This window comes from Lynx canadensis, chromosome X (genome assembly GCF_007474595.2).
Source record: "Lynx canadensis isolate LIC74 chromosome X, mLynCan4.pri.v2, whole genome shotgun sequence".
NCBI lineage: Eukaryota > Metazoa > Chordata > Mammalia > Carnivora > Felidae > Lynx > Lynx canadensis.
In genome coordinates, this window is record NC_044321.2 from 57,692,087 (window position 1) to 57,716,743 (window position 24,657).

Consider the following 24,657-nt stretch of genomic DNA (forward strand, 5'->3'; position numbering starts at 1 on the left):
ACTCCGTTCTGCTAATCCTCTGGCGGTTTTCTGGGTTACTTAGGCAGGTGTAGGTGGAATCTAAGTGATCAGCAGGACGCGCGGTGAGCCCAGCGTCCTCCTACGCCGCCATCTTCCCTTCACTCTCCAACTTTTACTCTTAAATCCACAAGGGATATTGGGCAGAATTCCAAGTGTATTAAAACCCATGCAGCACATCATACACACTGTAGTCAAGTGGTTTGACATCACCTGAATACTAGTTTTAGGGAGACTGTAGGTTTGATCAGATGTTATGGTGAAGTTAATATACAGGATTAGATGAAGAAAACTCGTGTTAGGAGCCAAAGAGTTGGCAGCCAATCATTGATCATCTGAATTGGTGGGAAAGTATGAACTTTTCAGGTATAACTCTCTTTGTTTTCCCATATCAACTACCTAGCTGGCTCATCAGGTTTCATTCAAGCTTACCCCTTATTTCATTTTAACTTCTCTATCTTTTCGTTATGCTGCATTTAGCATTGTGCCTGGCACATAATAAGTACTCAACAGGTATTTGTTGAATAAAGTGCCTTACCCTAAAGGAAAAATGAAAGAAACAAACGTATCAAAATAATAAGACCCCATGTCTTTTTTTTTTTGTCAGTAGCACATAACAAGACTTATGTGGTGGCTCTTAGGGTTGTAGGATAAGGGAAGTCCCTCACAGCATGAGACTACTGGAGGTTTATTTAAGGCACCAGCTCTACCATCCAGGAGGTGTGGAGGGCAAGGAAACTCCCAGAGGACAGGAGGAAGAGGAAGTTACATGTCTAAGTGATGTGCTTCAGTAGCACTGTGGGGATTCTCTAGGTTAGAGAGCATTAAATGTCAGCAGTGGTTTGGGGTACTGTTCATGGCGCTGGGCTTACCTCTTGTTAGCAGATATGGAATAGGTTTCAAGGAGTATACAAAGCAGGCAGGCCCTACGTAGCTAAAAGTATGTTGGGGCTACTTTGGTAACAGTTGGATGTGTAAAAATATGCGTTTGGTGTTGGTGGGATTTTCAGCTGTCATTTTCATTTACTCACTAAACACCACGATCAGATGGTAGCAGCATGAGCTTGGGAGTCACACAGACCAAGGGGACTTCATTAGCACCTAGAGGGGATGGAAGTCCTAGATACCTACTTGGTCTTCTTTGACACTACCCTGGCAGTGCAGAAGGTGAGGTAGTGCCTGCTTTGTTACACTGGGGTGGGAGTGGAAGTCTGGGCTTCAAGCTAAGCCCTTCTGGACAGGGGTGGGGCCACAGATTCTTCTATGGTGCTTGGCTCCAGTAGAGTGGTAATTGTCTCAATGTTGTTGGTCTTGCTAGTCTGCCCTTTCCTAGTCCTTTGTCTAGAAAGAACAAGTTTTTCATCGGGCTTTTGGTGTCTGTGCCCATTGGCATTTTCGGGGTGCTGGCTTCTCTGTCATCTGATGCGGGACCCAAAGACAACATGGAACAAAGGAACCCAAGGGACATCACCACCTTGTCATTCCTCAGATCCTGAAGTCCTTAGCCAGTCTACCTTCTTCTGTCCAGCCTTTAACACCTTGTTATGTTTGTTTTACAAATGATGTCATCCTGTACTTAGCAGGAGGAACAGAGAGGAATGTATGTAGTCTATCTTGTCTGGAACCAGAAGTCCCACTGTGGTCTCGTTTTACAAGATTCATTGACTTTTAGAAATAATACTGTAATATTTAGGGATAAATAATAAGATGTCTGGTTTCTCTGTCAAACCAATCTGGGAGAAGAGAGGGAGATAATATAGATGTGACAAGGTTAACCATGTCTTTATAATTGTTCAGGCTGGATGATGGGTCTCAAAGTGTTCATTATGCCATTCTCTCTACTTTTAAATAAATTTGGACATTTCTATCATTGAAAGTAAAACAGGGGGTGCCTGGGTGGCTCAGTATGTTAGGTGTCTGACTTCAGCCCAGGTCATGATCTCATGATTCATGAGTTTGAGCCCCACATCAGGTTCTGCTGTCAGCACAGAGCCAACTTTGGATCCTCTGTCTTTATCTCTCGGTGCCCCTCCCCACTGTGTGTGCATGTGCTCTCTCTCTCAAAAATAAATAAAAACATAAAAAAATAACTAGAATCTTCTCTTAAAAATTGAATAAAAAACAAAGTAAAACAGAAAAGTTACTCTCTCTCCTCTGTGGAGGCTGGGCTTCAGGAGAACAAGATGAAAATAGGAAGACTTGTTACAAAGCTATAGCAATAGTCCTGGTGAGAGACAAAGACCTGAGTGAAGGCGCCAATACAAGAGATGCAGAAGGTAAATATTTAGAGGTAAAACTGAGTAGACTTGGTGATTAACTGGATATGGGGAGAAGCGTGCTGAGTAGGTAGGTGTTGGGTCCAACAACAAGGATGTAGAATTTCAGAATATAACTCCATTTTTAATGTTTGACTGGCTGACCACTTTCAAGTCCTCTTTCCCTTCCAGCCTACATCTGGGCAAGGTGCCAGAAAAATCCAAGTGTTTCCTCTCTTGGTGCTGGTGACAAACTTTATCCCAGCTTCACCTCCTGATTGTAATAAAACCCCAATCCAGCCTCCTTTCCCTACTCACTTAAGCTTTTTTTTTTGTTTGACCAACTTTGGAATCTGTTCCACTCTCCCCAGAAGTCTCATTATGTGAGTAATAAACATTTTACAGACTTTTGGTACATGTGTGGCATCATCAGTCTCAGCATCCAAACCAAATTTAGGGGAGGGGATCTGCCTCTTCAGGTTGATGACTACATGAATAAATGAGGAAGTTCAGGTTATGTTTTGCGGGGAGGAAGTAAGGGACAGGAGAGAGTTCCATTTGGGCATGCTGAGTGTGAGGTTCCTACATATAATGTACCTAGCAGGGTTCTGGACACATAGCAAACACTCAGAAATGTTAGTTTATTTTTTCTGTAGGCCTCCATCTTCTTACTTCTTTTGAGTTTAGAATTTATTTAACTGTGGATTTTTAACAAATTACAGAGGCTTAAAATATCCATAATAATGATAATAATAGTCACTAGTTATTGGTCACCTAGTCTGCAGCAGGCATTGTATTAGAGACTTTGCAGATATTGTATCTTGTTTAATCTTTACAACAGTTTTATGTGGTAGGCGTAATCCAAATTTTATAAATGAGGACACTTGAGGCTTTGAAGTTACACAGTGGGTAGGGGCAAAATTCAAATCCAGGTCAATGAGACTCCAAAACTGTGTTTTATTTACTATGTTATACTTCCCCTCTACATGAACATTAAAGTGATAATATCTATCACTTACTTCATAGTATACAGCATGTAAAGGATGTCAGCTTGCTCCTGTAAGCTGGAGGTCTCCTTCAACTGTAAAATGAGTGCTTTGAAGTCCACCTCCCCAGATTGGTCTCTAGGAAGATGTATTTCTACACGAACAGAGGGAACCTTTAGTTTGAGAAAGGACAGAAAAACTTAAGTCCACAAATGCTCAACTTAAATAGTGCCCTAGAGTGTCAATCTTTTCACCTCTAAACCTTTTCTGTAAGAATTCCCTACATTTTGATGGAAAGTAAAACAAAAACAATGAAATCTTCAACATGAATGACATAACAATTTCGTTTTCTTAGAGCCTGGCTAGGAAAATCTTATTCATTTTATTTTATTTTTTAATGTTTATTTTTGAGAGAGAGACACACACAGAGAGAGAGTGAGTGAGTGGAGGAGGGGCAGAGAGAGAGGGAGACATAGAATCTGAAGCAGGCTCCAGGCTCTGAGCTGTCAGCACAGAGCCAGATGTGAGGCTTGAAGTCATGAACCCCGAGATCACGACCTGAGCCAAAGTCAGACACTTAACCTACTGAGCCACCCAGGCACCCCAAAACTTGCTCATTTTAAAAGTGACCTAAAGGGGCGCCTGGGTGGCGCAGTCGGTTGAGCGTCCGACTTCAGCCAGGTCACGATCTCGCAGTCCGTGAGTTCGAGCCCCGCATCGGGCTCTGGGCTGATGGCTCAGAGCCTGGAGCCTGTTTCCGATTCTGTGTCTCCCTCTCTCTCTGCCCCTCCCCCGTTCATGCTCTGTCTCTCTCTGTCCCAAAAATAAATAAACGTTGAAAAAAAAAATTTAAAAAGTGACCTAAAAAGGAGTATATCTTCACCAGGGTAGCATTTTGCCTACCACCAGTTATTAGCAGAAACCATAAGGGCTAGTTCTGTTATTTGCCATACAGATGGTGGTTTTGCAAAGAGCTGGCAAATACGTCATGTGCAAGTTTACCTGGTCCTCTCGTGGGCAATGAGGAGAGTCAAGTAAGTTCAATGAAGGCCGGGAAGCCTGAAATATCTTTGTAGGAAGATACATGTGAACATCTGCAAGAGGTTGACATTTATGGGAAAGGTTAGATAACTTAGGAGACTAAAAAACAAGTAATTCACAGTTGCCCTCAAAATCAAGTTGTATAGGAGTTGTTCTTTATATTATATAGAACAAGAGTGAGAAATTTATCCTTTCTTGCTAATATCAAAGAAAAATATGAATATCAGATAATTTAAAGATTGTTCAATCAACCATATTTTCCATGGAATGCCTAGAATTGTAGCATTAAATGGACATTTAAGATATTAAACTCTATGAATGTAATCAATACCAAAATGGTGCCATTACTGATACTTTGATCGAATACCATATGTAACAGAAAGAACCCAGTTCTGTTTTCTATTTTCTGGACTACCCTGGGAAAATATCTGGCTGTCAGCAGTTGGATTTCCTTGAGAATAGATAAACAGATGTTTATCCCTATGTAGGGAATCAAAAAAAAATGTAGTGGCTGACCTACTTCGAGATATTCCTAATATTTTTACTTATAGTCCATTTATAGTCCAAATACTTACCATAACCTCAACAGAGAGACTGTCTTGTCACTTTCACCATTTTACAGATATAGAAAGAGAGATACAGAGCTCAAATAACTGTTCAAGCAAGTAAGTAGCAGAGCTGGGAATTAAGCTTAAGTTTCCTGGTTTGCAATCTAGAAGTAGAACTTAAGAAAGGCGATCTCTTCACATGAGCCCTTGGTCAAGGGAGCATACTCAAAGGGTATGCTAAGCTTTTCCATCTTTGAAATGTTAAATGATTCATGTTTAATTATCTTTGGTTAGTAATGGTCAATAAAGTTTTAGACAGCAAGAACATGCATCTCAATCATTCTCATCTATAAAATGTTACCATTTAGGCCCCCTAGGTGTGGCCAAGGAGCCCTTCTGTCCCTTCAGATGCAGCTACCACAGTGGCACTGAGTACTCTTAGGAACGATGACTCCTCCTAGCAATGGGTGGTAGGTGACACCCTCCACTGCACATACTGCCGAAGGGGGGTAGTGGTCATAGGGAGGACAATGACAATGTTGTTGTATAGGGAGTACTGCAGTTGAGGAATAAACACAGCTCTTGCGCTGCTAGAACAACTGACTGTAAATGTCACAGCTGACATAAGGTAACCAGATGCAGCTTACTTAAGGGCGAGTATCTCCCTCTCCATTGCCAGATTATCTTGTAATTGCTTGCAGGGCTTTCTCTTTAAATAAAAGTGCTTCCAAAGGAGTAACTTTTCCAAAAGAAAAAACTCTTTCTGTCACTTTAATACTGATGTTAAAATTCTCCATGTCTCCTGTTCTGCTTCTTTTCACTATGAGACCATATAGCACCATCGACGGCAAAACTATATGCAATTTATTAAATTTACAAATATTTGAGTGTCTAATGTGTTCCATCTGTCTGAGATGCTGGGGATAAAGCAGTGAACAAAACAGAGTTCCTGCTTGCACTGCTAATAAACGCCCTGCCCCCATCCTGGGCTTCACATCAATCCTGTGCCTGACTCCAGTGAGTCATGGCATTACTCACTCTGTACATGCAGCTCCTTGGCCTTGGTCACCAAGGACATTAAATCGCAGGTTGTTTGCACAGCAGCTCGGAACCGATCTAGCCCTCCCTTCTGTGAGGTGAGGGCTAGTTTAGGATGGGGAGCAGTGTGCGCCAAAAGGTGATCTAAATAGCGAGCAACTTCATCACCACAGCGAGCTGCAAGGTTAGTGGGGGTAGGGGGAGAGAAAAAAATGAACATTTTAGTTAGTTTACAATCTACCCCACCAACCAGAAGGATTGGCTCCTGTGCCCATAACACAGCACCAGAAGTAGGTTATTTTTGATCATGGAGGTGGAGGGGGGGAGCTTGTAATCATTTTACAACATCTTGGCTTTACCATTTAGAAACTATGGCCATTTACCAGGACCTACCTGTTCTTCAACTTTGCTAAGACAATATTAGGGCTCCTGAAAGTAGTATGAGGTTTTTTTAAGGACAGGTGGAGCAAGGATTTTATAATCTGTGAATGTGATGGTAGTGGTGTGGCAGCGGTGGTAGAGGAGGAGCAGAATGGGGCCCTTGGAGTCTTACTGGTATAAGGAGACTTTTGTGAGAAAAGACAAAAATCTTCCACTTAAACCCAAGCTTAGCTGAAAACAGACAAATTCCATAAATGGCAGCTACAATTGCTATGGGAAAAACAATCTCCGTGTGGCACTGGTGTCAAAAGGACTACTGGCCATACATTGGTCTTTTCAAGTCACCACCTTCATTTATTCACCAAATATTTCTTGCCTACTAAGTACTAGGTGGTGTACTAGCTGCTGAGGTTTCAGTGATGAAGGAGACAGATACGGTCCATATCCTCTTGGGCCCTCCTTCTCCCACTCACCTCCTATAACATTGTCCCTGACTATGGATAATGAAAACAAAATACATACACAGACCTCATGGATCCTAATGTTTCAGACTTTACATGAACATTTACAACATTTATAGTAGGAAAATCACAGTGTTTGGATGCATACTAAAGTCTGCTAGGTCAGTTATACATCATCTGGTTTTTGATCATTTTCAGTGATCTCTCCAGATGTTTTTCTGTGTTCTGATGTGATCAGTGGAAGCTAGCAAAGCTGTAAAAATGGAAATTGTTCTCAGTGACATCCTAATGACAAATATTATAACCTTGAATATGATATAGATACTTGAGTGGAGGATTATGAAGAATATGGAGGGAAGTGTTCTTGGCATGGAAGAGCTGGCAAGCGATAAACACAGCCATTGTGAGACCACCTATGAGTAAACCCAGAGAGGAGAAAGTGACTTAGGCACAATATCAAATTTAGTAATATATGCGTATACACATATATATCATTAAAAAGTTGTGTTTTAGAAAGTAATCCAAAAGAATGAGTGCTACAGATGAAAATCCCAACTACCCATAGAATAGCAAACAACCTCAATATATGATTATTCTTGTCTTGTTTTCAAAGTAGTTGTTTATGCCAAGATAGATATCATGACCTTGGTAATTATTAATAACAGGAAATAACCTTGTATTTAATGTATTTTTCCAACAAAGAAATTCACACTATTTTAGATCTAACAAAAACAAATGCAGAATAAATTCAATGGTACTTAGGTGAGTAAATGCTGAGCCCAAAGAAGAAAATCATCCTGAATGCTGATGTGTTGGTCTATTGCATATGAGATAATGCTTGCTACTTCACTAAGGAAAGCCAATTATTTTCTTTTCTCTAACACACCACTCTTAGGATAAAGAAACTGGCTGCCTTAAGAAACAGGCTAACAGTCAAAGACACAATGAAAGCAGGCAAACCATATTTTAGATAGCTAGAAGAATAATTCACTCTTATTGGCCCTTCTCTTTTTGGGATTCACACAATGTAATTCTTGCCCTGCCTAGGTTAGTATTTTAACACATTAGGGTGTTTCTCAGCCATTTTTAATATATGCCCCCATGATGCTTTCTCACTATATCATCTTTGTATTCCTAGCAGCCAGTCAGATTTCTTGTGCTTTATTTGTCTAGTTTGTAGTATGAAAGCAATAGGCACACTGAATAGGCTTTTTCAAACTATGCAGACCTCCCCAGAGATTCTGTGCCCCAATAACATTATACATAAAAAGTACTCTGAGATTCTTAGTTTTATGCTTTTAAGTGTCAAAAAGCAGTACTGTATATGTATAGTTCTCCTACTACATGCTTGATTAAATACCTCTTACCATTGTTTCCTCTCATTTTGAAGTCACTAGCCATTTTCTATACCCAGGAAAGAAGTCTTCCCTAACCTTAGTAGGAGATAGTCAAACTCCACACTTCACAATCACCACAGGGATATTAGACCAGGAACCAAGGTAAGTAGAAGGATAAAAAGTGAAGCCAAACAGAAGTAGAAATCTAGGTGTATTAAATAGGAGTGAAGCTGCTGGTGGTGAGAAATATTAAGGAGGATGCTCAACAATACTTTGTATTCTTACCCATCAAGGCCACTGCCTTTATGAAGCTTCCTTACCATTACTGGTTGAACTGTGGCCATTCATCCAGTCACCTGGTTCCAGCTCATTATAGTTATCATCGTAATCTTCACTGTACAGCTTACCCTCAGGTCCAGGATCCATGAAGCTCAAATGTGTGCAGCAAGATGTTGTCAAAAACTCTGACAATTTACCTGTTTGAATCCTGACAATTACAGGGCAAATAGAAAACAGAAAACCAGAGGAAATCCTTTAAAAACAACACATTTCAGTGAAAAAAAGGATACCTAGACTGTTTGGCTGTGGGACTCATAATGTTTATATAACAGTGTACATTTTGTAAATATGAAATTTCATAGCACTCCTAGGCATGGTGTAGTGTAGGTTAGGGTACTGTGTTAATAAAGACTACAATTACGGGCTCACAATCTATCAGCAGATCAGTTTGTTCTCTTTCACTGTCATATACTATGTGGCTAATGATGTCAAATATCTGGCCAAAATTTCCACTGGCTGCAGAGAAGCTGGGTCAGAATGAAAATAAATCATCATAAATCTATTGCATTGTTTAAAAAAATTCTGAAAGATCATTTTTTTAAATTTAATTTTAATTTTTTCTTTTCCTTAGCATGTTTTTTTTTTAACTTAAATTCAAGTTAGTTAATATACTGTATAGTCTTGGCTTCAGGAGTAGAACCCAGTGATTCATCTCTTACATATGACACCCAGTGCTGATCCCGAAAAGTACCCTCCTTAACGCCCATCACCCATTTAGCCCACCTCCCCACCTCCCCTCCAGCAACTCTCAGTTTGTTCTCTATATTTAAGTCTCTCTTATGGTTTGCCTCCCTCTCTGTTTTTATCTTATTTTTCTTTCCCTTCCCCTATGATCATCTGCCATGTTTTCTAAATTCCACATATGAGTGAAAGCATAGGATAGCTGTCTTTCTCTGACTGACTTGCTTAGCATAATACACTCTAGAGAGATCAAAGATCATTTTTAAAAAATTTTAATGTTTATTTATTTATTTGAGAGAGAGAGAGAGAGAGAGAGAGAGAGAGAGAGAGAGCGCGCAAGCTGGGAAGAGGCAGAGAGCGAGGGAGATATAAATCCCAAGCAGGCTCCGCACTGTCAGTACAGAGCCCAATGCAGGGCTAGAACTCATGAACCATGAGAATGTGACCTGAACTGAAACCAAGAGTTGGATGCTCAACTGACTGAGCCACCCAGGTGCTCCTAAAGATCAAAAACCAGAGATGGTATTTGAAAATTTTATGAATTATAGAGAATTGTAGGTCATATCCTCCCCTGTCTACAAAACCAATTGTAAAACCCAAAGGGAAAGTCAGTAGTACTGATCTTCTAAAAAACACAACTTGGCACCTGCTGGGGCCGCCACCAACAACCTGTACATATTCTAGGACAAAATCAACTGAGGAAGCTAGTGTGAGTACTGGGCCTGGTTGTTTTCTCAGAGAAAGGATGTTGTCCTCCTCTCCCTGAGGAGCAGTGATGCACTTCCCACTTCCCTTCACAGACTGGAGGGGCTGGCCTTCTGCCTTCAGTGAAGTGAGTCACATATTGTTGCTCAAGCCAAAAACCCACTCAAAGCAGAATTGGTGGACAGTGCTCAATAAAGGCCATTACTCAAAAATAGATTAAAAATAAAGAAGCCAGCTTTAAGGGGCTCCCTATGGCCAGACCTTGGATAATTTGAACACTGAAATGAGCAATGACAGGAATAGAGCATGGCATATTGAATAAAATAAGAATCAATGAATGCTGACACTAATACTACAAAATAAAAGGGGATAAAGGGAAGCTCTTTTTAAAATTTCATTAAATTTTTTTTGAGAGAGTGAGAGTGTGTGTGCATACATGCATGAGCAAAAGAAGGGCAGAGGGATAGTGAGAGAACTAAGCATGTAGCCTGACACGGGGCTCGATCCCATGACTCTGGGATTATGACCTGAGCCAAAATCAAGAGTTGGCTGCTTAACCTACTGAGTCATCCAGGCACCCCAGAAAGCTATTTTTTTAAACAGAAGGATTCTAATTAATATGCACAGAATGATAGAAACACAGACTTATCACTTTAAAACCCCAGTAATGACTAATTCAGCAGTGGAAGATAAGACGGGTTAAAGACTGTCTTAGAAAGGATAGGGAGAAACTTAGCAAGATACTGCTTTAACCAAATTGAAAGACATTCTGCAATATAACTGACCTTCCTTCTTCAAAACTGTGTTGAAACTGTCACAAAAGATCCACAAAAGGCTGGGGAATTATTCTAGACTAAAAGACATCAAGGAGATATAATAACTAAATGCTAATATGTGATCTTTGATTGGGTCCTAGAGTGGGAAAAAAGCTATGGGAAAAAACATTATTAGGATAATTGGGTAATTTTGAATATGGACTCTATATTAGATAATAGTACTGTATCAATATTAAATTTTGTGAGTGTGATGATTATATCTCAGCTATGTGTGAGAATACTCTTGTTCTTATAAGACAAAATGAAGTATTTAGGGTTGAAGAGTTGTGATGTCTTTGGCTAACTCTAATACTTCAGCAAGTATGTGTGTGTGTGTGTGTGTGTGTGTGTGTGTGTGTGTATGCACACACATATGTATGTGTGAGAGAGGGAGGAGGATATGGAAGAAGAGAAGAAGGGAGGGAAGAGCTAGAGGAGGGGAAGGAAGAGGAGGGAGAGAGTGTGTATGAATGAGACATATGTTAACAGGGAATCCTGAGGAAGGGTATATGGTGTTCAGTAGTATTCTTATACATTTCTATAAGCATGAAAGTTTTCAAATTAAAAACTTAGGGAAAAGAAAAAAAGAAAAGCATCCATAATTAAACAGTTCAGTAACTTTTTTGCTTTTCAAGGAATAAGTTTTCTGGTCCACTGAATTAATGAGGTTTGGGCAAATTTCCAACCCTTCTCTATAACATTAGACTCTTTGATTCGATCTATCAAAAATAAGTTCCTCTAAATAGGATGGGACTGTATTGTTAAACACACAGAGAAATGCATCACAAGTCTACCATAACTATAGCCAGCTTCCAAATTTCATTTCATTTCACTAAAGAGTGCGCAGAGGTCACTTACCTTGCTCCACCAAAATAGCCATCCTGCATTTTTTGGAGTGCTGCTAGGATACTTGAATTCAAGCTGGTTCCATCTTCATCTTGAAATGAAGAGAATTTTAAAACAATCTTAGTTTAAAAAAAATCTTAGAATTTTAAAACAATCAAAGTGTTAACTTTGAAATAAGGGGTCTCTTTCAATTATTTCAAACCAACATTCTGGTGGTAATGGTACAAATGAGACAATCCTGTCTACCCTGTATTTCAACAATTGATCTGACAGTGAACAACACTGTAGAATAGGCAAGTGGTAAGGGATGATTACCAATAGACAGAGTTTCTCAAAGACAGTACCTTATTTATCATAAGCACTTAGCACAGTGCCTGATGGCAGACTACTTAATGGATACTGAAAACTGACAATAAAAACAGCAACCATTTGTTTAATGTTATGTGCCATGCACTGTGCTAAAATATTTTATATATTATCTCATGTAAGGAGCCTTAGCTTGTGTGTGTGTGTGTGTGTGTGTGTGTGTGTGTGTGTGTAGGCACAGAAAATAAAGAAGGCTAATAATTATCCGACTTTATGTGAAGGGGATCGATCATACTACACATACTCTTTTGTGATCTACTTTTTCTAACTTATCCCTTGTAAAAGCTATATAAGATTCCATAGCAGACATTTAAACTGTTTTTTAATTATAAGCAACACTGTGATGATCTTTGTACCTACATCTTTATGCTCTTATTCTGTGATTTCCTTAGGATTAATTCCAGTAAGTAAAACTGTTAGGACAAAGGGAATACTTGCTAACAGACTGTCAAATTGTCCACTAAAAAGGTTGTACCAGTTATATTTACACCATCAGTATAGAAAGCGACTGTTTCCCCACATCTTTAATAATCATCTTTTTAATCTTTGCTTATCTGCTACTTTAAAGAAACAGTTTTATTACTAGTAATATTGGGCATGTTTTCATGTATATACTGGTTATTTGTATTTCTTTTATGATTTGCCTGTTCATGCCCTTTTTCCATGTTTCTATTAAGTAGTTTATCTTTTTGTTAATTGACTTTCAAGGGCTCTTTATGTTTCATGAGTATTACCCTTTATCATATGTATGAAAAATACGTTACCTACTTTGTTATTTGTCTTTCAACCTCAAACACAGTTCATTTTTATATAAAAGATTTGTTTAAATTTTCATGTTTTTGAATTTGCCAATTTTTCCTTTTCTGTGTCTTGCAAAGGACAGTTTTCTTCAGCTCAAGATCACAAAAACATTCTCCCATATTTCCTTTTAATATTTTATAGGTTTATTTATTTTTGCTTAGATTTTTAATCTATTTAGAATTCAGTTTTGCATAAAATGGAAAGTAGCAGGCCTAAATGAATGATTTTCCTAGATGTATTTATTTATATTCTTTTTTCTCACGTTTTTATTTTAATTCCAGTTAGTTAGCATACAGTGTAATATTAGTTTCAGGTGTAGAATTTAGTGATTCATCACTTACATATAACACCTAGTGCTCATCACAACAAGTGCCTTCCTTAGTCCCCATCACCTATTTAACCCATCCTCCTGCCCACCTCCCTTCTGGTAACCATAGGTTCATTCTGTATAGTTAAGAGTGTGTTTCTTGGTTTTCCTTTCTCCCTGCAACCCTGCCATGTTCATTTGTTTCTAAAATTCCACATATGCATGAGATCATATGGTATTTGTCTTTCTCTAATTTTTCTTAGCGTAATACTCTCTAGCCCCAACCATGTCATTGCAAATGGCAAGATTTCATTCTTTTTTTTTATGGATGAGTAATAGTCCATTGCATGCATGTATATACACACACACCACTTCCTTATCCATTCAGCAGCTGATGGACATTTAGGCTCTTTTCATAATTTGGCTATTGTTGATAACGTCCTTTTGCCTCTATTTGGATTGTAATCTTTATCATTATTTTAATTATGATGGATCTGTCTTCTCTTATTGTTTTTAGTTTTTAAAAAAACCTGGTTAGTATTGTACATTTTCTATTCCATATGAAATTTATTTTTTTTTTTAGTTTATTTATCTTGAGAGAGAGTGAGCAACTGGGGGAAGGGCAGAGAGAGAGGGAGAGAAAGAAAATCCCTAGCAGACTCTGTGCTGTCAGTGCAGAGCCTGGGCTCGATCTTAGGAATCATGAGGTCATGACCTGAGCTGAAATCAAGAGTCAGAGGCTCAACTAACTCTCAATATTAACTATTTTTATCTAGCAACAGGGTATCTCTCTAGTAATTAAAGTATCTTTTTATGCTCTTCATTAGTTTTATAATTTTCTCATATGATTCTATGCATGTTTCTTATTCAGCTTATTCTTATATGATTTACTTTTCTAGAAAATTTGTTAATTTTATCTAGATTTACAAAATTAAACTTGGTATTCTGTTATAATTTTATTTTTTTTATAACTATTTTTCTATTTATGTGAAGCATGGTTAAAAATCATTGGTACACTTTGGAAATTCAGTGGCACAAGATACACTACCATGGCTTGAGAGACATTACATGGCTAAAACAAAGGAAATAAGGGGGAAAAATCCCATTTCAAATACTGCATTATGTAATTGTACCTGCCCAAATGGACCATTTATAAATATTAGGTCAATAAACTGCTAACATCCATTAAAAGGCAGCTTTATTACTAAAATGCAAGAATTTGAAAGATTGGTATCTAAACAAGAAAAGACAAAAATGAACTGAAATGAAAACCTAGATATCACATCTAAAATCAGGGCTTTTTGTTTGGGCCTTCGTACACTTCTCTCCCTCTACCACATTCTTCTGGAGTTCCAGGCCTCATTCCTTGAGGACCCTGTACAGCCACAGGTCTCATATCTCTCTGCCCAAAATGCTTAGTACATATGTTACGTCCCACCATGGAATGACTCACGGTTGCTGGTGGAACTCCAGAATTAGCTTCATAACCTATGCCACCACCACCACCTAGAGGTGGAAATTTCTGGCCTCCTAAACCATAGGGCTCTGCCATGTTCTTTGCCCCTCTACCATCCATTCTTATGTCTCTTTCTCTTGGATCCCTCTACCCATCTGCTATAACTTTACTCTCTTTGATGTCTCATTTATTCTTCCATCTCACGTTGACCAGTCTTCATCTCTTTTCCCTTCTACATCATTCTCTGTTGCCTTACTTGCATTTCTTTATATTGCTTCATTTCTTGATTGTGAAGTTCTTCCATGTGTCTTAATTCCTCCTAGTGTCCCATCAGATCTTCATGCAAAATATTTGCTTGATGCTCACGATAGGCATCTCCCATTTCACTTTTCAATTTGTCTTGCATATCTTTCATGTTTTTATTGATTTGTTTCCTTTGATGTTTTCCCATTTTATTCAAGGGCTTCCATTGCTGAAAGTATTCATACTCAAATGTGCCATACTAGGCAAAATAAGTAGGGGTTTCTTTCTCATTTTAATACACTGAATTCTTCTGTGCGAGTTCTTCAGGAAGACCATCTTCATCATCTAATTGTTTGGGTGGTTCCACAATGACTGGACAAGCAGTTGTCAGTAAGAAAAACACTCTCACTGCATCTTTCACATGCTATTCTTGCTGCTGGTTTAGAAGCAAATTCAACAATGCCTTTCCCTACAGGTTTTCTGTGATCATCCACAATTACAACAGCCCTTTCAATAGGACCAAACTGGCAAAAGACTTCTTACAACAGTTCATTGGAAACATAAGATTAAAATTCTGAATGGAAAGGGCAGCACGTATGGCAAAGTGAACTCAAAGCTGGGTTGAAAACTCTCATGGGTTTATCATAAAATTCAGCTTTGACAATTTTAGCCAATGCTCTAGATTCAAGTTTAATAAGTCCAAATCCTTTCTTTCTCCTGGTTCTCCCTATTTAGTCTTTTGAATTCATCCTCCATGATATCTGCAGATAGATTCCCAGCAAACAACCAACAATGCTGAGAGTAAGTTTTCTCTCCATGCCTCCTCAAGAGAGATAAGTTGGCTTTAAACTCCTCCAAGTGGGATATCTCCTTGCTGCAGCCACCAGGCCTACTGGATGGGGGATCCTGGTGGTGCTGCTGTTGTAGGATGAGTAGTGCTGCTAGCCTCTCCAGGGCTCTCTGCCACCTCAGTGGGCAGTACATAGGCCCATGTTACCACAGGGCTTAGGCCTGTCTGCACTTCGCCACCTTTGAGGCAGCTTGTGGGTGGAGGCAGTGGGTGCCCAGCCTGAGGGAATAGTGATGACTCTGCTGCTTGACAACATGGTTGGGGGCACCCAAGGGAGCACTGAGGTGACAGGTGGCAGGAGGGTGTGGGTGGGGCCCAGCCTTGTGGGGGCCCAAGAGATTGGGAAAGTGGTGAGTAGTGCTAAGCTGGAGGCTGGTGGAGCATTGCCTACTCTGAGAGCTGGGCCAGGTCCCTGAGGCACAGTGGGCTTGGACAAATCCTGTGGTGGCAGCAGAAGTTGCTGCGGTGGTAGTGGCCTCAGGGGTGGCTGCTGCTATTGCTATGGCAGGATTGGGGGCTTGGTGCCACCCTGGTCCAGGCTGGGCTCCAAAGATCTACAGTTCTGACTGAGGCCCAGGCAATGCAGTGGAGAGTGGAAGTTGTGGAGGCCACCGTGGCCACCACTTCCTCTACAACAGTGGAAGCTGCAACTGGTACTGCTATAGTTCTGGAATTGATCACAAGAAATGTCTGTGATCAAGGGGCAATTGAGGGAGAAGCAGAGAAGATACTCAGGAAATGTGGAAGCCACCTTGCTTTGCACAAGATGGCAGATGACACAGGTCTCTTATAATTTTAAAGGTCTCCTCCATTTTTCTTGCTATATCCCCTTTCTCATTCCTAATGTTGTTCTTATTATCTGTTTTCTCTCTTTACTCTGAAGTCTATTTTACCAGATATTAATGTAGCCACTTCTGATTTTTTAAGATTAATTTTACATAGTGTATCTTTTCCCGTTTTAAATTTTCATTTCAATCTACCTATATTTTTATATGAGTGAATTTCATGAACACAGCATACATGTGGGTTATTTAAAAAAAATCCCTGTCAACCTCAGTCTTTTAATTAGTGCACTTAGGCTATTTACAGTTAATGTAATTAATGATAGGGTTAAACCTACTATTTTCATTATTGTTTTCTGTTTGTTCCTCTGTTCTTCATTTCCTTATTTTCTTCTTCCTGGCTTCTTTAAAATTTTTTTTTAATTTTATATTTGAGAGAGAGAGAGAGAGAGGAAGAGAAAGAGAGAGAGAAAGAGAGAGAGAGAGAGATCAGGGGAGGGGCAGAGAGACAGAGACAGAATCTGAAGCAGGCTCCAGACTCTGAGCTGTCATCACAGAACCAGATGCGGGGCTCAAACCTATGAACCGTGAGATCATGACCTGAGCTGAAGTTAGACGCTTAACCAAGAAGAGGCGCCCCTCTTCTTCTTGACTTCTAAAATATATAACAAGAATTTCATTTCGATTTATATATACTGTTTTTGACTGTATCTCCTTGTATAGATTTCTTAGTGGTTACTCTAGTTATTACATTACACATACAAACATGGATTATACATATATCACTGATATTAATGTCAACATTTTACTAGTTAGAGTGATGGGTAGAAACCTTACCTCCCTTTCAGCCATTTACCTTTCCCCCATTTATCATGTAAGATAAGATTTTAAGATTTCCTCTACACACTTTGAGAATCACATCAAACTTTAGAAAACTAAAGTTTTCTAACATCTATTGTATTTACCTATATTCTTAATCTTTCTACTGTTTTTTCTTTTTTGATGTTCCAACATTCCATCTTGTATTCCCTTTTCATTTTAAGAACTTCCTTTAAGCCATTCATTCAGGGCTGATCTCCAGCAGACAAATTTCATTTAGCTTTCCTTCATCTGAGAATATCTTTTACCTGCTTTATTATTGAAGTACAATTTTGCTGGATACAGAATTCTGTTTATAATTTTGAGCACTTGAAAAATGTCGCACCAGTTCCCTCTGTCTCCAGAGTTTTTAATGAGAAATTCGATGTCATTCTAATTGTTTTTCCCATATAGGCAAGTTATCATTTCTCTCATTGCTTTCTAGATTTTTTCTTTTTCTTTAATTTTCAGGAGTTGATTACTACTCTGTGTTTTGGCATGGGTTTCTTTGGGTTTATCCTGTTTGGGACTTTCTCATCTGTTTGAATCTATAGGTTTATACCTTTTGCAAATTTTTCAGCCATTATTAGTTGGAATATTCTTTTTTTCAGTCCCATACTTTTTCCTCTACTTCTAGGACTCTTATTATGTGAATGGTAGATCTTTTGGTATTAGTCCCACGGGTCCCATAGGCTCTGCTCATAGCTCTTCAGTCTATTTTTTATTCTTGTTCACAATGGGTCATTTCTATACTTCTATCTCCAAGTTCACTCTATCATCTCTATTCTGCTATTGAGCCTATCTAGTGAGTTTTTGACTTCAGTTATTGTAGTTTTCAGTTCTAAACCTTTCATTTGGTTCTTTATATCTTCAATTTCTTTTCTTTTTTAAAGTTTATTTTGAGAGAGAGAGAGAGAGAAGTTTATTTAAAGGAATTTTTTAATGTTTATTTTTGAGAGAGGGAGAGAGACAGAGCATGAGCAGGGGAGAGCCAGAGAGAGGGAGTCACAGAATCCAAAGCAGGCTCCAGGCTCCGAGCTGTCAGCATGGAGCCTGATGTGGGGCTTGAACCCACAGATGGTGGGCTGTGAGATCATGACCTGAGCTGACGTTGGACGCTCAACTGACTGAGCCACCAGGTGCCCTGAAAAAGTTTATTTATTTTGAGAGAAAGAGAGAGAGAGAGAAAGTGGGGAGAGGAAGAGAGAGAGAGAGAGAGAGAGAGAGAGAGAGAGAGAGAGAGAGAGTCTCAAACAGCCTCCGTGCTGTCAGTATGGAGCCTGACATGGGGCTCAGTCCCACAAACTGTGAGATCATGACCTGAGCCAAAATCAAGATTTGGACACTTACCTGACTGAGCCACCCAGGTGCCCCTATATCTTCAATTTCCTTGCTGAATATTTCAATTTCTTTGCTGAGTCTTCACACCTTCAAATTTCAAGTGTGGTCATAATTTCTTGTTAAAATACTTTTATGATGACTGAATTAAAATCTTTGTCACAATTCCAACATCTTTGTTATCTTGGGATTGGTGCCTGCTGATCAATTTTTCTTATTGAAGTTCAGAACTTCCTGGATATTGGTATAAATGATTTCTATTGTATTCTGGAAATATGGGGTATCATCTTAGGAGACTTTGGATCTTACTGAATCTTCTGATTCAGCAGGCCTTTTCTGACACAGTGTGGCAGGGAAGGGAGCACTGCCTTGTTACTGCTAGTGGGTATGGAAGGAAGTTCCTCTATTGTTGGGCAGGGATGAAAGTCTGAGCTCCCCACTAGTGCTTCTCAGATACTACCCCTAAGGAAGAAAAAAGGTGCTTCTTTACAGCTATGTGAAGGTAGAAGTCTAGGGTCCCCACTCAGCTTTTGCTTATAGGAGTGGGAATGGGGCTGCAGTTTTTTCTGTGGTGTTTGGCTAGAGTAGAACCATTACTGTCTGGAAATTTTCTGTCTGGCTAGGCTGCCCCTCTCCTGTTACTCTGGATAGAAGGAAAAGGTTTTTCTTGGGCTTTTTAAGTCTGCACCCATTTGTGTTTCTGGGATAAAAACTTCTCCAGCATCCAGTTGAGAATATACAAGACAGAAGGAAAACCCAGTATATTCACTGCTGTGTCATTTCTCAGGTGCAAAGTCCATAGCCTGTCTCCCTTCTTTTTTCTGACTTTCAGAATTTTCTTAAGTTTGTTTTATAGATAGTGTCCAGGCATTTTTACTGTACTTAGCAGGAGGAATAGGGAGATGTGTATCTACTCCATTTTGTCTGGAAACTAGAACTTTTTTTTCTTTCCAAAATAAAAGTATTTAAGGATATGAAAATTTCCAAATAGGACTCTGGCCAAATCTCTTATGTTTTTATAAGTAGTAGTATCACCTTTTACTTTAGAGCACTAATTTCAGATTTGGTGTCCTGTTTAATCTAAGAATTATTTGTAAAATTTAACTCCTTCATGGTCAATTTTTTTAATTACACTTGTATTATTAGTTTTGTGTCATATTCTGACAATATCATCTGTATGACTTCTACTTTTTAAAAAATAAACATTCTTTGTGTATTCTCTTTGGGTATAGTTTTATATGTACCCATAAATACAAAAATCAGGTTTATTAATCTTCCTATTATCTTTAATTATTGTTTTATAATCGATCTGTGACATTCTTATAGAGGTATGTTATAGTGCCCCACCATGATTATACAATGGTTTTATCATACTGTCCTTAAGTTTTCCTAAATATTTGCTTTATACATTTCACTGATACTATTCAGTAGATAAAAGTTTACAACTGCTATATCATCTTGTTATACTGTAACTCCCTTTTTGAGTATAGTTGACACACAATGTTACATTAGTGTCATGTGTACAACTTAGTGATTTGGCAAGTTTATACATTATGCTATGTTCACCACAAGTGTAGCTACCATCTGTCCCATTATGTCCCTATTACAATATCACTGAATGTATTCCTTATGCTATGCCTTTTAGTCACCCCATAACTGGAAGCCTGCATCTCCCTCTCCCCTTTACCTATTTTGTCCAATCTCCCAAGCCCCTCCCCTCTGGCAACCATTAGTTTGTTCTCTGTATTTATAGAGAGGGTGTTTGTGATTTCCTGATTTTGCTTTTTGTCTGTGTAACTCTTATCAATATAAATATCCTTCCTGTCCCTTTTACTAACTTGTACCTTGAATAATATTTACTATTTTTGATATTAATGTTGCCACCATTGATTTCTTTTTGTTAGCTTTACATGATTTATCTTTATATACTCCTTCATTTTCCATTTTTCTATATAATCTGATCTTAGGGATATCTTTTGTGAGTAGCATCTAGCTGGATTTTGCTCTTTTATGTAATCTGGAAATCTTTATCTTTAACATTATAATTTAATTAATTCACATTTTAATGTGATCACTAGTACATTCATTATCATTTCACCAGCACAAAATTTCCACGGACAAAAACACACAGCTGTTGGTAATGTAGGCTTTGTGGACTAACAGACCTGCTGGACTCTCTCATAAGCACTGTGACTATGGAAAATGAGTCACCTTCCTTATCTATAAAATGGGGCTATTAATATTACCTACCTGAATAGGATTCTTGTAGAGATTTCAAAATAATGCATTGAAAGCACTTAGCTCTGTGCCTAGCATAGAGAAAATGTTCAATAAACATTGCAGTTATTACTGCTATTGTTACTGCTGTTTTTGTTCTGTGACCAAGTACCAAGTACCAAAACTTTGTGATTTAAATCCAGATCTTTAATGTTATTCTTCTTCCCAAGCTATGGCTGTGTATCTCACTCCAACTATTGGATATTTCAATTTTGAAATCTTTTATCACCACAAATTCAACATGTCCCTTTACAACTGGCATCTTCCTATGGAATTCCTCTGCTTCTGTCGATGGTAGCATTATTTACCTAGCCTCTAAATCTTGGCATCATCTTGATTCATATCTCATATCTAGTTAGCCAACATCTGACTTACAGGTGTTGTTTAAAATGACTCTTGTATTCTCTCCCACTCTATTGTTATTACTATCCAATCCAATGTATCTTCTCATCATCTCATACCGTGATTAGTTTCTTTGATATCAAATTCTCCTCGCTATAATATATACTGTCATCAAATCTATATTCTGTAAACATCACTTTCATCGTGTCACTTCTTGCTCAAAAACCGTTGATAATTTCAGACTTCTGAGAAACTCTGGTTAAATATCTCTCCTTATTTTCATTGTCTTCATAATCTGGCCCCACATTACTTACCCAGTTTTGTTGATAATTATACTCTAACACACAAAACCACTCTATGCAGGTTGGCCTCTCTATCACCCACTCACAAGTCAAGCTCAGAGAAAATGGCGGTGTAGGAGGATGCTGGGTTCACCTTGTCCTGCTGACTGCTTAGATTCCATCCACATTGGCCTAAATAACCCAGAAAACTACCGGAAGACTAGTAGAACAGACTCTCTGGAGCCAAGCATAGACAAGAGGCCAACGGAAGAGGGTAGGAAGGGTGGAGAGGCAGTGCATGCTACACGGACTAGCGGGAGGGAGCCAGGGCAGTGGAGGGGCAGCCCACCAGGCAAGGAGGAGCCCCTGAAGTCTGGCTTGCAAAAGTGGAGGGGCCGGACTGCGTGAGTTCTGACAGCCAGTGGGACTTAACATCTGGAATGTTAAAAGTCAACAGCTCTGCTCTCGGAGAGCAGGGAGGACTAGAGGACACCGGGAGGGAGAGTTGTTAAGCCCCAGATGGACAGAGCTTGGCAGGGGAACAAAGGCACTGGCAAGAGACATTTCCCTCTCCCAACCCCAGCCAAAATTCCAAAGAGAACCAGTTCCTGTCACCGATCTTGCTTGCACCACGCAAATGCCCAACACTGTACTTCTGTGGACCCATCCCTCCGTTGGGCCTGCCTCCCTCCCAGTGCTGCAGGGCCCCTCCTGCGGGGGACCACCAAGGGCAAAGCGAGCTAAGCCTTCCCCTCCCATCCCTGTGCACCTTGCGGATCCACCCCGGCTAATAAGCCATTGGCCAGATCCCATTGAAGCAGCACTGCAAGCCTGGCAGTGTGCAAGCAGCCCAGACAGGGGCCACACCACTCCACAGTGAGTACTGCCCCTGGGAGAGGGGAAGATAAGGTACATACCAGTCTGACTGTGGCCCACTGGGCCACAGACATCAGGTCAGATGTCAGACATCAGATGTCTGACATCAGATGTCAGACATCAGGTCTGACTGCGGCCCTGCCCACCAACACAAGTTACTCTGGACAGCACAGGGGAAGTGCCCTGCAGTTTGTAGCTACTGCAGGGACTAACCAAAATGATGAAATGGAAGAATTCTCCTCAAAAGAAACTCCAGGAAGTAGTACAGCTAATGAATTGATCAAAACCAATTTAAGCAATATAATGGAAGAAGAATTTAGAATAATAGTCGTAAAATTAATTGCAGGGCTTGAAAAAAGTATAGAGGACAGCAGAGAATCTATTGTTATAGAGAACAAAGGACTAAAAAATAGTCATGAGCAATTTAAAAACGCTATAAGTGAGGTGCAAAATAAAATGGGGGTGGCCATAGCACGGATTGAAGAGGCAGAGGAGAGAATAGGTGAATTAGAAGATAAAATTATGGAAAAAGAGGAAGCTGAAAAAAAGAGAGATAAAACAATCTAGGAGTATGAGGGGAGAGAGAACTAAGTGATGCAATCAAACGGAACAATATCCATATCATAGGAATTCCAGAAGAAAAAGAGAGAGAGTAGAGAGGAGCCAAGATGGCAGAACAGCATGGAAGATTTTTGTGAGTCTTGTGCCCATGAAATACAGCCAGACCAACACTAAACCATCCTACACACATAGAAAACTGATTGGAGGATTAACACAACAATCTGCACAACCTGAACCACAGAATTCAACAGGTATGCGGTACAGAGAGGTAAATTTGGGGAGCGAGAAGCTATGAAAGGTAGGGAACTGCTTTTACGGGCAGAGAGAGGATGGAGACTGGGGGGGGGCAGAATACAGGAAAAGCACCCCTCCCCAAAAGCAGCTGGAGAGAAAGTGGAAAATTGGAAACAGCCACAGGGACTAAACTAAAAAGGGAGGAAGGAGAAAGGAGACGGTTTAAATTCCATTAAGACTGTAAACAAGGGGAGCACAAAGGCTGCAAGTCCACAGCTCGATACCTGGCGGTGTTCTGGTGGGAAGGGCGAATCCCCAGGAACAGAGTGGGGTCTGGGAGGTTCTTGGGCCACACGGGGAAAAGCAGTTCCACTGCTGGAAGGACATTTGGTACAAACTGTTGAGGCCACCTGGTCCCAGCAGACCCCAGAGAACGGCCACATTCACTGGTGCTGGGGTAAGGTCATTAAGGGTGAAGCCTGGTGTCAGACGTGTGTTGTGATTTTCCATAAACCCTGAAACGCTGCTGCTACACTGTCTCGCGAACTTTTTCTAGGGTGGGCTGGCACCTGGCTGCAGTCTCGGGGCACCGGCAACAACAGGGTTCAGCGGGCATTCCTGGGTACAGCCAATATTCAGCCATTGCTCGGTGAGACCCTCACCCAGAGGGGCGTAACAGTTCAGAGCTGCAGTCCTTCAGAAGTAAGTGGCCAGGTAAAACAGCCACATCTGAGACAAAACTTGGGAGAGAGGTACTGCCTGGGGCCTGGGCATGGAGAGTGAAAAAGCGGGGAGTGGACAAGAGCTGAAGACAGAGGACGGGTGCAGAATTGCTGATCCAGGAGAACAGACTGGGTAGCTGGTGGTGCCATTTTCACTGCTCCTGTGCATGCACGTAGGCACCTACAACGCCACAACTATCCACCCCAGTAGGCTAGCAGTGCCATCTAGTAGAGAGCAGCGCTGTTACACTGAGCCCTGCCCAACTGGGCCAACTTCGCTCTTCAAGAACACAAGTCTCACCGCTGGCTTAGTTTATGGACAATAAAGAGCTACATAGACTGACTTGTAGGGGAAAATGAAGCAATTTTAGTCCTACTTCAATCTGTTAGCAGGTTCACCTATTCAATTTTCTTTCTTTTTTTCCTTTTTCTCTTTTACAATTTTTTTCTTTTTCTTGAATACAGAAAGAGAAAAAATTCATTTTTACTCTCAATTTTTATTAAAAATACCTTTCTTAATTTTTATTACTATATTTTTTACTTTTGTGTAAATTTTTTTCAAATTCTACTTTACTTCCATCATTTTGTTTTAGACTACTTCAGTGTATTCACCTTTTCAAATTTTCAAACAATTTCCTTTTTTTCTTTTTTGTTTCTTTTCTTTTTCTTAAATGCAGAAAGAGAAAAACTTCATTTGTACTTTCAATTTCTATCAAAAATATTTTTATTTAATTTTTATTACTACATTTTTCCTTCTATGTAATTTTTTCAAATTTTATTTTACTTCCATCATTTTATTTTAGTCTACTACAGTGTATTCACTTTTTCAAATTTTCAAATGATTTCTTTTTTCCTTTTTTTCTCTTTTTTAATCTTTTTTCTCTTTTTTGTTTCTTTTTTCTTAAATACAGA

At 39.5% G+C, this 24,657-nt stretch overlaps 1 protein-coding gene and 1 pseudogene across 6 annotated transcripts in view; both read right to left on the reverse strand.

The window, feature by feature from the left end:
- PHKA1 (phosphorylase kinase regulatory subunit alpha 1) overlaps positions 1 to 24,657 on the reverse strand; it is a 180,907-nt gene that overhangs the window by 37,281 nt on the left and 118,969 nt on the right. For 4 of the 6 annotated variants that reach the window (XM_030305102.1, XM_030305103.1, XM_030305101.1 and 1 more), the window contains 5 exons: positions 11,464 to 11,542; positions 8,386 to 8,552; positions 5,887 to 6,063; positions 4,262 to 4,353; positions 3,293 to 3,432 (listed from right to left, as the gene is read on the reverse strand). In XM_030305102.1, the coding sequence (XP_030160962.1) occupies positions 3,293 to 3,432; positions 4,262 to 4,353; positions 5,887 to 6,063; positions 8,386 to 8,552; positions 11,464 to 11,542 (655 nt within the window). The remainder of the gene's footprint in view (positions 1 to 3,292; positions 3,433 to 4,261; positions 4,354 to 5,886; positions 6,064 to 8,385; positions 8,553 to 11,463; positions 11,543 to 24,657) is intronic. The other 2 variants (XM_030305106.1, XM_030305105.1) reach the window with 1 other exon arrangement.
- LOC115507687 lies at positions 14,090 to 15,730 on the reverse strand (annotated as a pseudogene).